This window comes from Phocoena phocoena, chromosome 16 (assembly GCF_963924675.1).
Source record: "Phocoena phocoena chromosome 16, mPhoPho1.1, whole genome shotgun sequence".
NCBI classification, from domain to species: Eukaryota; Metazoa; Chordata; class Mammalia; order Artiodactyla; family Phocoenidae; genus Phocoena; species Phocoena phocoena.
In genome coordinates this window covers 77,881,820-77,894,806 of record NC_089234.1, presented here as the reverse complement: position 1 = coordinate 77,894,806, position 12,987 = coordinate 77,881,820, and the positions used below count along the sequence as shown (strand labels likewise).

The 12,987-nt window shown below is 39.4% G+C and overlaps 1 protein-coding gene across 1 annotated transcript in view; it reads right to left on the bottom strand.

The window, feature by feature from the left end:
• Positions 1-12,987, bottom strand: part of B3GALNT2 (beta-1,3-N-acetylgalactosaminyltransferase 2) — a 57,334-nt gene that overhangs the window by 5,085 nt on the left and 39,262 nt on the right. The window contains exons 6-8 of the mRNA XM_065894151.1: positions 8,951-9,061; positions 6,519-6,597; positions 2,370-2,553 (exon numbers count right to left, since the gene is read on the bottom strand). Coding sequence (XP_065750223.1) covers positions 2,370-2,553; positions 6,519-6,597; positions 8,951-9,061 — 374 coding nt within the window. The remainder of the gene's footprint in view (positions 1-2,369; positions 2,554-6,518; positions 6,598-8,950; positions 9,062-12,987) is intronic.

Sequence of the window (12,987 nt, the reverse complement as noted above, 5' to 3'; positions counted from 1 at the left end):
CGAGGAAACAGCAACACCAATGTGGTGACACTGCTAACATCTTAATGAAAACTGGCCCTGTACTGTCTGTATGCTTGGCCAGCTTTTATCCATCCAATATCGGGAGCATCTGCTCTAAGAGCATCGCTGCTGCCAGCTACAATCCTCACTTCATATTAACAAAGGGGTATAACAGAGAGGTGCCACGCCAATTTTAAAAGGTATAAAGGAAGAAGAAAGAATACAATGAAAAAAAAGATCTGGCTTAAGTAGAATATATAATCAAACAAATGCTTCTCAGGCCTTGCCCAGGTCAGGCCAGCATACCTATTAAGCATCTGAACCTTGCCCCTAGCATTCTTAATGAGAGGGCCACGCAGATGAGGGGATAGATGCCATACCCGGCCTCTCACACAGAACGCCGTCGTACAACAGAATGTGTTCCATGCTGCTACTGATAGTACACTCAGGTATTTTACAGTGTTTAAAAAGCTGAGTTATAACACTGAAGTACATTTTCCCTTGGAAACGATTTCCAGTAATTCACCTATTACAAATGACCTTCTGGAAGGCACAAGAGGGTGATTTCATCTATCTAGACATTAAAAAAATATATAATGGCAACTAGAAACAAAATTGACTCTTTGATGTCACACTGCCAATCCCTGTACCTCTTTTACCCAGAGTCTTGCGAGGGAACCAGTCAGAAGACAGAAATTTGAATTAAAGAAATCTGGAGAAAGTTTCATTAGGCCACAAAATGGTGAATTTAACAATGGGTCCACAACAAAAAGCATAACCCTACATTTCTAAAGTTCATTTCTAGTTAATAGCATAGGCCATACATAATATTTGCTAATTAGAAATAAACTTTGGTGATAAAGGACACTGAGGTCACTGATGGATCACGTGAATAAAGATGAATGAAAAATAAAGATGTCATTTACGATGTGGAGGGTAGATGGGGGGATGGGCTACTAGGAAGCAGGTCCGGACGTACAGCCTGTCAGAAGGTCACCGCACTGTTCCAGGTGCACATGATGGCCCAGAACAGTGGCAGAGAGATTACGGAGAGAGGCCAAGATCACAGAGATAACGCAAGTAGTAGAAGAGACAAAACTTAAACTGGAGGTAGTTAATTAGACCAAATTGAACTTCCACAACTGGGAGTCAGCTGCCTATAGAAAGCCCTAGAACTCAGCAGTCCTGATCTCCCACTACCTGGACCCCCATTCCCACTCCACCTCTTTACAGCCTCGCCCTTGCCTTGGCCAACCCATAACAGGAACCCCACTGGTGACCTTGAGCTAAAAGAAGGCTCTTTCTCTTACTACAGCTGTCAAACTTAATCCTGGTATTCTAGGCATACCCACATTTCCAGCTCGCATTTATATCTGACCTCTACCCACAAGATGACTCCAGAATTACACTGACTTGCCCCAGCTATGAAACTACCACCCATAAATTAAACTGTCTACCCCTCAGGACCAGGGAACTATATCCATAAAGGACTGATGATTTCCCATTCTGCTCAGGGCAAAACAGAGAAGAAAAGAAGGGACAGACTCTGGGGCTCACCGAGCAACAAGTTCCCTGATAACGTTTTAAAAAAGAAAAAGACAAAGACGTGAATATACTTTATGGGTTTGGTCTAGAGAGAGAGAGAGAAGGTTTCAGTTCTACAGTCAGGGTAGACAGTATCAGGGGGCTCACAGCAAATTATGGGACCCTGGAGTAACTTAATAATATTAACAACTACATGTATTCAATTAAGAAGAGTCACTGTTAGAATATATTATTATTGGTGGTGTTATTATAATAAAAGTAGGAGTTACAACCAAGATCCAAGAAGTATTGGAGGGTCTGGGAAGTTAATACGGTAGACTATAAGGGTTGCTGAATTTCGTCTTATTAAAGCTTCTGGAATTAGGGCAGATAGTTCTTAAATGGGTTGGAGGAGAGAACGGAAATATAATGTGGATGTTCAGCTGAATGGAATTCAGATCAGGAACCTGGGTGTAAATGGGGGATATAGGTGGGTGGGTATGAAAATGCCTGAAGATAAGCCATTTTCAAACTCACTGATTTTCACCTAATGTTGCCTCAAGACAACTATGCCAGTAGGAATGACTCAGTGAATCAACTTTTGCCTTGTTTTTGATACATTAATAGTGTTCACATTATGGATCAGCTCATCGAAATAGTAAAGCGGCAGCATTTTAGAAGATCAGTCCTCACAAAGAACCAGGATACAACAGATCACATCCCAGGTGCACAGTGCTCTTAGGTTTGTGTGTTTTTTAAAAAATCTCAGTGATTTGATGTTGATAAATTGTTTCTACATCAAAAGAAAAATAAAACATTACCTACCCAACATTTTTATAACCTACCACTTATAGAAGTTCAGTAATTTTGCAGGAACGTTTCGGTAAGTGTCAACAACATCCACAAACACAATATCATCATAGAGGCTGCTTTCCTCCTGCAGTAAGGCATCCTCCTCGTGGAGATTACTTATATGATCAAGAAGTCTTCGAGGGCGAGAATGAAGATTTTTTAAGAGAGCATCACCTTCTAAGAAGGAAAAGAGAGCTGAAGAAAAAGACTATTGCAAAGTTAAGACCCAGAACTTGTAACGTTATTGCATTAACCCTCCTCCCAAGGTAACCTAACAACACAGTTAGGAACTCTGAAGTAGGGAAATGGGAATGCCCACACACTGCTGGTGGGAGAATAAAGGGCTACACTCACTGTGGGGAGCAACTCAGCAATACCTAGTTAGGCTGAAGATGTGCACACTGTTTGACTTGCTGAGTCCACTTGTAGATATATCCCCAGAGACATTATTTTACACACTCACAAGGGTATTTATGGCAGCATTGTTACAGTGAAAAAATGGAACCAGCCTAAATACCCACCAATAGGAGAATGGTTAAACTGTGGTATGTTCACATAATGGAATACAGCAGTTAAAAAAATGAACCTGCACAGCCAAGACGTGGAAACGACCTAAATGTCCATCAACAGATGAATGGATAAAGATGTGGGGGGTGTGTGTATACATACACACACACACACACAGGAATATTACTCAGCCATAAAAAAGAATGAAATGCCATTTGCAGCAACATGGATGGAACTAGAGATTATCATATTAAGTAAGTCAGAAAAAGAAAGACAAATATCATATGATATCACTTATATGTGGAATCTAAAATACGACACAAATGAACTCATCTACAGAACGGAAACAGATTCACAGACACAGAACAAACAGACTTGTGGTTGCCAGGGCTGGCGGGGTGGGGAAGAGGGGATGGATTGAGAGTTTGGGATTAGCAGATGCAAACTATTATCTATAGGATGGATAAATAACAAGGTCTTACTGTAGAGCACAGGGAACTATATTCAGTATCCTGTGATGAAATATAATGGAAAGGAATGGGAAAAAGAATGTGTGTATAATATATATATATATATATATCTGAATTGGTTTGCTGTACAGTAGAAAGTAACAACATTGTAAATCAACTATATTTAAGTAAAATAAATTTTTAAAAAATTAACCTGATCTTGGATGTTAAGAGGAATGGCACTAAAAAATAATGCTGAGAAAAAGTATCTTGCCAATTGATAATATACAATGTGATACCACAGGTATAAATTATAAAATACTTTAATCAAAACTGTATGTTATTAAAAGTTGTATACACATGCATGTAGTAGAAAATAGAAAAATAAGAATGGGAAGGGTACACGTGAGTTTCAGGACAGCGGTCTCCTGTCCAAGGGGAAGGGAGAGGAACGGGGTAGGAAGTGCTGGGAGGGAAGAGGCTTCAACTGTATCTATAATGCCTTATTTCTCTGAAAACAAAGGAAGCAAATATGACAAAATGCAAACATCTGTTAATTCTGAGCAACAAGTACATGGGTGTTTCTTATAGCACTATTTTTGGTTTATTTATGATATTTTATAATAAAACTTATGACCAATGTGCTTTAAAGACATTTTAATTACCACCTTACAAGCTAATGGATCGTTTGTCACATCTGTGCAGGACTGTCCTCAAATAAGGCAGCAATCCTATCACTAGCGCAGGATTTTCTCAGCTGTCTCAAATTAGAAAATTTCTGAAAACTAAACAAGTGAGTGGCTGAGGGGTCCGGGAGAGAAACCGAGACGGAATCCAGCCCTCCGCTCTGTGACTGCGAACAAGACTGGGCATGGGGGCTGAGGGCCTGTGTCTGATTTCTACCTCTGCCACTGTTGGTAAGGTAATGGATGAGTTACACGTTTCTGGGCCTCAACATTCTCATGTGTAAAAGGAGGAGCTGGACCACGTCTGTGGTTCTCAGGATTGCTTACTGAAATACAGATTCCTAGGCCCCGAGCCTAAAGATCCAGCAGGTCTTGGGTAGAGCCCAGGAATCTGTATTTCTAACCTGTGACTTCCTGTGACTTTGATGCAGGTGGACCACAAACAACCCTTTAAAAAACAGGCCTAAATAACCTCGGGTCCCTTTCAACTTTTACATTCTCCTCTAACGTCCTTTCACTGTAAAGATAAGGATAAATATACACAATTTAACACTTGAACGAAAGTGAAAGTGTTATAAAATTGCAGCAATAGGAATGGATGGTAACAAGATACGAGCAGAAATACAGGATTTTTCATTAACAAATTGTACATGTTGGTTTATTCTGCATATATCTGAAAAACACGAGTATAAAGTAATATATCTGTGTGCGTGTTGGGTTTTTTTTGGCTGCGATGGGTCTTTGTTGCTGCACATGGACTTTCTCTAGTTGCGGCGAGCAGGGGCTACTCTTCGTTGCAGTGCGCGGGCTTCTCACTGTGGTGGCCTCTCGTTGCAGAGCACGGGCTCTAGGCGCGTGGGCTTCAGTACCTGTGGCTCGTGGGCTGTAGAGCGCAAGCTCACTAGTTGTGGCACACGGGCTTAGTTGCTCTGCAGCATGTGGGATCTTCCCAGACCAGGGCTCGAACCCATGTCCCCTCTGCTGGCAGGCGAATTCTTAACCACTGCACCACCAGGGAAGTCCCTCTGTGTGTGTTTTAAATCTGATCATCTGTCTACGTGCCATTTACAAGAATCATGTGGTTTATGGCCTCTCAAACTTTGGAGGCATCAAACCCATGTAGGGAGCTTATTAAAATACAGGTATCTGAGCTCCAATCCTGAAGACTTTTAGCTCTGTAGGCTTGAGGTAGGGCCCAGCAGAGATGCTAATGCCCAACAAAATCTGAGAATTTGTGTCCATGTGATTCTTCCGAACAGCACGCAGATCCTCAGGTTTCAAAAAACTATAGTCAGGTTTTCAGATATATCCAGTACATGAGAAGGAAAATCTATTCATTTTAATTCCTTTAGCCTAACACGAGTTATTTCTCTCGTTTGAAAGGAATTTTCCTCACCCAAACCTTAATCCTTTAGCCTCAGTGAGAGAAAACTTAAGACAAACAGTTGTTTAGGGTACAGTAGTTGCTCCTTGTAGAACAGTTTAGTGCCAGAAGTCTCAAGGGCCCCTCAAGTTTTTAAAGGCTCTTGATGGTACATACATGAGTTACCTGGCGAAAGAAAGGAAGTCGCTAGACATGCAGTTGGATGGTGTGTAACATCTGTACCCGGCCCCCCAGTGTGAGCTGTTTTACGAAACTGGCCTGACCTCCCGATCTGAGTCCTCCCCAGGGCTGAGCCATTAGCCCCTGTGAGCTAAGTCCATACCTTCCCTAGCAGAGTGGTCTCACAGTTTTATGAAAAATCTCTGGACTAAAATTAAGGATCCGTAAATTTTAAATCTCTATTTTTAATGGCAGGTTTGTGGGTAAAACCTGTACCTATTCCAGCCTACCCTTAGGGGTGATGTTAGAAATACTTCTATGAGGAAATACTGTATAAATAAAGATGCTAGAAATTGAAAAAAGCCCCACCCCATTCACATCTTCAGCCTACCTGTAGTGGCCTCAAACAGAGGGTCTGCCCCATCCTCAACCCTGCACTATTAAGGGAGACCCCTGAAGACCTGCCTCTCAGAATACGGCCTCTGCTTTCCCCAAGTCAGTGTGTGCCTTCAGGGAAGCTGTGTCCTAATTCTTTTATAGGAATCCATGATCTGCAGAGCTTTGAGAAGCCAGATGATGCACTACTAGGCACCTTTGTTCCATAAGTGGTGATCAGGACAAGTGACCAAGAGCAACCGCATCAACAATAGCTTTTCTTAGAGATCACGGATACAGGAATTCATTGATGTGGATATTTCCAGGAGCATCACTCAAGAAGACAAACACAGCCACTTCTTTTTGGAGTGGTGGAGAGGGCTGCAGAGCTCTGAATACATTGAAAGCCATTGAATCAGATACTTTAAAAGGGTAAAGTATATGGTGTGTGGATTATGTAGCAATAGAGCTACTATTTTTAATGACCAAAAAAAAGAGAAAAGATTACCTTGGATATCAAAAGTATGAAGATGAGGTAGGCGAGATTCAGTATGTTTTTCAGCTTTTAACCAGTTGACTTACCCTGAATAGTATAAATAAAGCCACCTGCAACTCCCTCCACACCTTCCATGAATTCATGGGGCAAGGCACCCTCCCCAGCCTGAAAGAAACCAGAATAGAAGTGCTTGGTGTTTTATTACTAAGAGCACATTTCTTATATTTGAAAACTGATTTGGCACAATTCATAATGTGACGCCACAGCACATAAATCCATCTAAGGTGCTGATGCACTAGACTTACGCTGTCAGGATGACATCAGCATTCGAGTTTTGTCGTCTAGTCCAAGATCAGGTACACACAGTAATCTACGGATTAGTGTTCAGAATTCCAGCCTACACAGAATCACGTATTCTTGAACTTGCTACCAACACTATTACCAAGACCAATTTTCTTTTACATCCAAACTCCACCACTTAAAAAAAAATTATTACCACCTCTGATTTCATGGAGATTGAAAATGCCCATGAATTCAAATACACCCAAGCACATTTCAAAGTGACAGCTACCACGCAGAGACAAGCCCTCTAAGCAAACAGTTCAGCCGGAGCCGTACTGATTACTGATGCTGAAGGTGCCCACTGCACCAACAGCCAGCAACAGTCCCCTCTACCGCTAAGGTGTGGAGCATCTTGGGTTATTACGAGATTTACCTCTTTTACCTCACAGGTTACCCCAGGCCCTTACTCAAAGTGAGGGGCCTCACCTCTATGTGTTCCACCCCAACTTAACACCCTACCAGCGATCCAGCTGCTGCAGGCTGGATGGGATTGTCACAGCCACGCCTCAGCATGTTTACAGCGTTTCTTCTTGACGGGTGGTCAAGAGGGCTTACTGCCTGGATAGTCCTCTTTGAACAGATCCTTCTAGCAGAGCTGTCCCTGTACAAAGCAATGTTTTAATAAGGCCAGTAGAGAGACAGTGTTCTGCGGTGATTGTGGGAAAATTGCCATTCAATTCAGAATATGGTTTGTAGCTGAATGTGGAGGAAATCTCTAAAGGTGAGCGCTACAGATTCCAACCTTGTATGTCTACAAAAGATTGCACACTCTTTTTTTAACTGTACAATCTATACTGTTTTGGCTTGTTTACTTAACAGTACTTTATGTTTATTAACTTCTGTCTAAAAGGTCACAGCTTGGCTTTTATTTTGTCTTTAAACTTTTTCCGACATGATTACTTGCTGGCAAGGCAGCGAGACTTAGGAAAACTTCCAGCTCTACGTGTGTTTCTTAGAATAGGCTACTAAGTTATCTGACTTTTTTTTAGGTTAGCTGAGTGTTTACACCATCACTGCCCTCCACAACCATATTCACCCCCGGAGCAGATCACTTGAGCCTTTACGTTTAAATCTAGCCCTCAATTCAGAAGTAAACTGATTTCCTTTTGTGCAACGAACTGAGCAGTATAGAATTCTGGCATGTTTTGGATATTTTTAAGTTTCATACACAGAAAAGGAGGCAAGATATTAAAGGCACTTGCTTTGAAAATAAGGAAAGAAAAAAACTATAAATCCGTAAAACACTGTGTCTTAAATAAAGGACTTTTCATAATCAAGAATGAAATCTGATACATGGCCTACAAGGCTAAGGTTGTAATTACACATGAATTTATGGGGTCTATCTGTCTAGTGTCTTTTCCCCTCACTGGACTATAAATTCCACTGTGGGCCAGTAATGGGCCTGTTTTGCCCATGACTGTGCCTGGCTCACAAGTGTGCAGTAGATGTTTTCTGAACGTGTAATAACAAACCACATGATTTTCATTTCAAATTCAAGTATTAATTTACGTGAATAAGGTTAATATTTAATGGAATGTTCTAAGCTTGTGACCTTAAATGCCAAGTGCTTTCCTAATTAGATTAGAGCATCAAGGAGAACAGTTCTGTCTGACATCAGCACATATACCACTTGTTTACTTAAAGTTCACCATTTTAAGTTTGCCTACACCTTCTTTTTCATCCTACACTTTGAGAAATTTATTCTCAAACTGTTTCAAATTTTTTAAAAATTTGGCAAATGAAAAGTAAAAGTCACAAATCCCAACATAAACGAAAGTGAATACTCAACCTTACTTTCTAACACTTTTATCTACAGTATTGTAACTGACATCATACTATCAAGGTAAGATAGTGAATATTCTGAATACTATAGAGTAAGTGAACTTAAAAGAACATTAACTTAAAAACTATGAAGAAATAAAACATCGCACTCTCTAAAATGCACTAGACTTAAGGCAAAACTATATATTTACTAAGGTTGAAGTTACAAAATCATACAACATTTGAGTTTTTCATCTTTACTGTGTGGTGCCTCAACATTTTCTAGTGTATATGTTCTAAAATACATAAGATTCATTGTTCCATATGAGTTGATGTAAAAATAAACTTAAAAACACTTTTACATATTAAAAAATGCTAAGGTGTGCTAAACAACCTTTAAAAATGAATGACTTACTGTGATGACTCTGAGAACTCCTCCCCCATCATTGACTGTCACTTTGTGGAGATTTCTTGACACAAGGCCTTGGAGGTCTTGGCTCTCCCACACGATTGTACCTTCAAAGCTCTTTTGTGGAAAGATGAACAGTGAGTCGGTTTCTTTATTGCTGTCATTTAGGTTTTAAGTAAGTTTCTAGAGAAGAGTTTATTTTTTCTAAGACACATTGGTTAAGACTTTTACTGCGCGCTAAGACGCCAATGCTAACGTTTTGGTGTATATCTTAGAGCACGTCTAAAACAATAGTTACAAAGACCTTATAGACAGTTTTACATGCTGCTGTCATTTCCCATTGCATCAAAGGCATTTCTTTATGCGACTGCTGCTGTTACAACCGCTTTTTCAAGTACTTGTAGCAATACTGCTGAGTGAATGCATCCTGATTCACTCAGACATCTCCCTACCGTTGGACATCTGGATACTACCAAATAGCTACTAAAATAATGTGAGGCGTGTTTTGGTGTAAATGTTTATTTTTCCCCAATACTTTGTTTTTTATTTAAAATAAATTCCGAGAGGTGAAATTACTGGGACAGGAATAGAGATACCTTGGATTTTGGTACACACTGCCAAACTGCTTTTCAAAAACAAATTCTACCTGTAGTGTCATTAGCAATTTATAAGAATACCAGTTGCATTGTCCTCTTCCCAGTATGGGATATTAGTAAAAGAAGTTAAGCTAATTTAGTAGATTTAAAGAAACGGTTCCTCATTTAATTGGTGTTTCTTTTGATTTCTCATGATGTTTATGAACTGTAGTCTCTTCTGGGAATTGCCTTGTCATGCTTCTTTGCCATTTAGCTACTGAGTTATATTTTTCTTATTAAGCTGTGTAAGCTTTAATAAATTAATACTGTATATTTTATATACTAAGAATGTTCTTTCAGAATTATTTTATTTATTTTTAAACATCTTTATTGGAGTATAATTGCTTTACAATGATCTGTTAGTTTCTGCTTTATAACAAAGTGAATTAGCTATACATATATATATGTATCACCCTATCTCCTCCCTCTTGCGTCTCCCTCCCACCCTCCCTATCCCACCCTCTAGGTGGACACAAAGCACCAAGCTGATCTCCCTGTGCTATGCAGCTGCTTCCCACTAGCTATCTATTCTACATTTGTTAGTATATATAAGTCCATGCCACACTCTCACTTCGTCCCACCTTACCCTTCCCCCTCCCTGTGTCCTCAAGTCCATTCTCTATGTCCGCATCTTTATTCCTGTCCTGCCCCTAGGTCCTTCAGAACCTTTTTTTTTTTTAGATTATATATATATATATATATATATATATATATATATATATATATATATATATGTTAGCATACAGTATTTGTTTTTCTCTTTCTGACTTACTTCACTCTGTATGACAGATTCTAGGTCCATCCACCTCACTACAAATAACTCAATTTTGTTTCTTTTTATGGCTGAGTAATATTCCATTATATATATGTGCCACATCTTCTTTATCCATTCACAAATAAATGGAAAGATATTCCATGATCATAGATTGGAAGAATTAAAACTTGTTAAAATGTCCATATTACACAAAGCAATCTACAGATTCAGTGCAATCCCTATCAAAATACCAATGGCATTTCTTACAGAAATAGAACAAACAATCCTAAAATTTGTATAGAATCAAAGATCCCAAATAGCCAAAGCAATCTAGAGAGAGAAGAACAAAGTGGGAAGCATCATGCTTCCTGATTTCAAACTATATTACAAAGCTACAATAATCAAAACAATATGGTGTTGGCAAAAAAACATACACATAGATCAGTGGAACAGAATAGAGCCCCGAAATAAACCCATGCATATGTGGTCAATTAATTCACAACAAAGGGGCCAAGAATATACAACAGGGAAAGGACAGTCTCTTCCACAAATGGTGTTGGGAAAACTGGACAGCCACGTGCTTAACATGAACGAAACTGGACCACTAACTTATGCCATACACAAAAATCAACTCAAATGTGTTAAAAAAAAAAAAACTTGAACATAAGACCTGACACCAGGAAACTCCTGTAAGAAAACATAGGCAGTAAGCTACTTGACATCCGTCTCAGGGTATGAGTTTTTGGATTTGATACCAAAAGCAAAGGCAACAAAAACAAAAATAAACAAGTAGTACTATAGCAAACTAAAAAGCTCTGCACAGCAGGGGAAACTATCAACAAAAGGAAAAGGCAACCTACTGAAAGGGAGAAAATATTTGCAAAATCATGTATCTGATAAAGAGTTAATATCCAAAATATATAAAGAACTCAAACAACTCAATAACAAAAAGCCAAAGAAGCCAGTTTTAAAAAATGGGCAGAGTATCTGAATAGACATTTCCCTAAAGAAGACATACAGGTGGTGAACAGGTACATGCAAAGATGCTCAACATCACTAATCATAAGGGAAATGCAAATCAAAACCACAATGAGATATCGCCTCATATATGTTAGAACAGCTAGTACTGAAAAGAAGAAATAAGCGTTGGCAAGGATGTGTAGAAAACGGAACACTTGTGCACTGTTGATGAGCATGTAAACTGAGGCAGCCACTACAGAAAAACGTTTGGAGGTTCCTCAAAAAATTAAAAATAGAACTAGCATATGATCCAGCAATTCCACTTCTGGGTACTCATCCAAAGGAAATGAAAACACTAACTCAAAAAGATATATGCACCCCCATGCTCCCTGCAGCATTATTTACAAGAGCCAAGACATGTAAGCAACCTAAGTGTTCGTCAATGAATGAATGGATAAAGAAAATATGGTATCTATATAATGGAATATTACTAGCCATTAAAAAGAATGAAATCTTGCCATTTGTGACAACACGAATGAACCCCAAGGGCATTACACTAAGTGAAATAAGTCAGACAGAAAAAGACAAATACCATAAGGATCTCACTTATCTAAAATAAACAAAAAGAACTGAATTCATAGATACAGAGAACAGATGGGTGGTTGCTAGAGGTGGGTGGTGGGAGGTGGCTAAAACGAGTGAAGGTGATCGAAAGGTGCAAACTTCTGCTTACAAAAAAATAAGTCTTGGGGATGTAATGTACAGCCTGGTGACTGTAGTTAATAATACTGTATTGTATATTTGAAAGTTGCTAAGAGAGTAGATTTTTCTTTTTTAATAAATTTATTTATTTATATATATATTTTTGGCTGCATTGGGTCTTCATTGCTGCACGCGGGCTTTCTCTAGTTGTGGCGAGCTGGGGCTACTCTTGCAGTGTACAGGCTTCTCACTGCAGTGGCTTCTCTTGTTGCGGAGCATGGGCTCTAGGCTCGCGGACTTCAGTAGTTGTGGCACGTGGGCTTCAGTAGTTGTGGCACGTAGGATCAGTAGTTGTGGCTCGCGGGCTCAGCTGCTCCGCGGCATGTGGGGTCTTCCCGGACCAGGGCTCGAACCCATGTCCCTGCACTGGCAGGCGGATTCTTAACCACTGCGCCATCAGGGAAGCCCCTAAGAGAGTAGATCTTAAACGTTCTCATCATAAGAAAAATTTGTAACTATGTCTGGTGATGGATATTAACTAGACTTGTGTTGATCATTTTGCAACAAATACATATATTGAATCATTTTATTGTATACCTGAAGCTAATATAATGTATGTCAATTATATCTCAATTAAATAAATAAATAAATTTAAAGAGACTGCCCTCTGAGTTGAACTAATTAAATTCTTCAAGTAAAAGAAACAATGTTTCCAATAACTGGGAAGAGCTCTAAGGTTGAAGCTTAATTAGTAAAATCAATACCTTAAAACACTATAGGAAAGCTGGTCTAAGAGAGAATTTTGGCAACAAGTAGCAATGTCTAAGGGTAGACAGAATAATTGGAAGATATAAAGCACTCTGGTCACATCCTACCTGGATGAGGCAGCTCTCAAAAACACCCACCACCTCCCACTGCTGTAATCAAATTCAATGCCCGAACCAAGTACAGTTCAGATTGTTTTTTAGGTGCCTTGACATATCAGGAAGGAG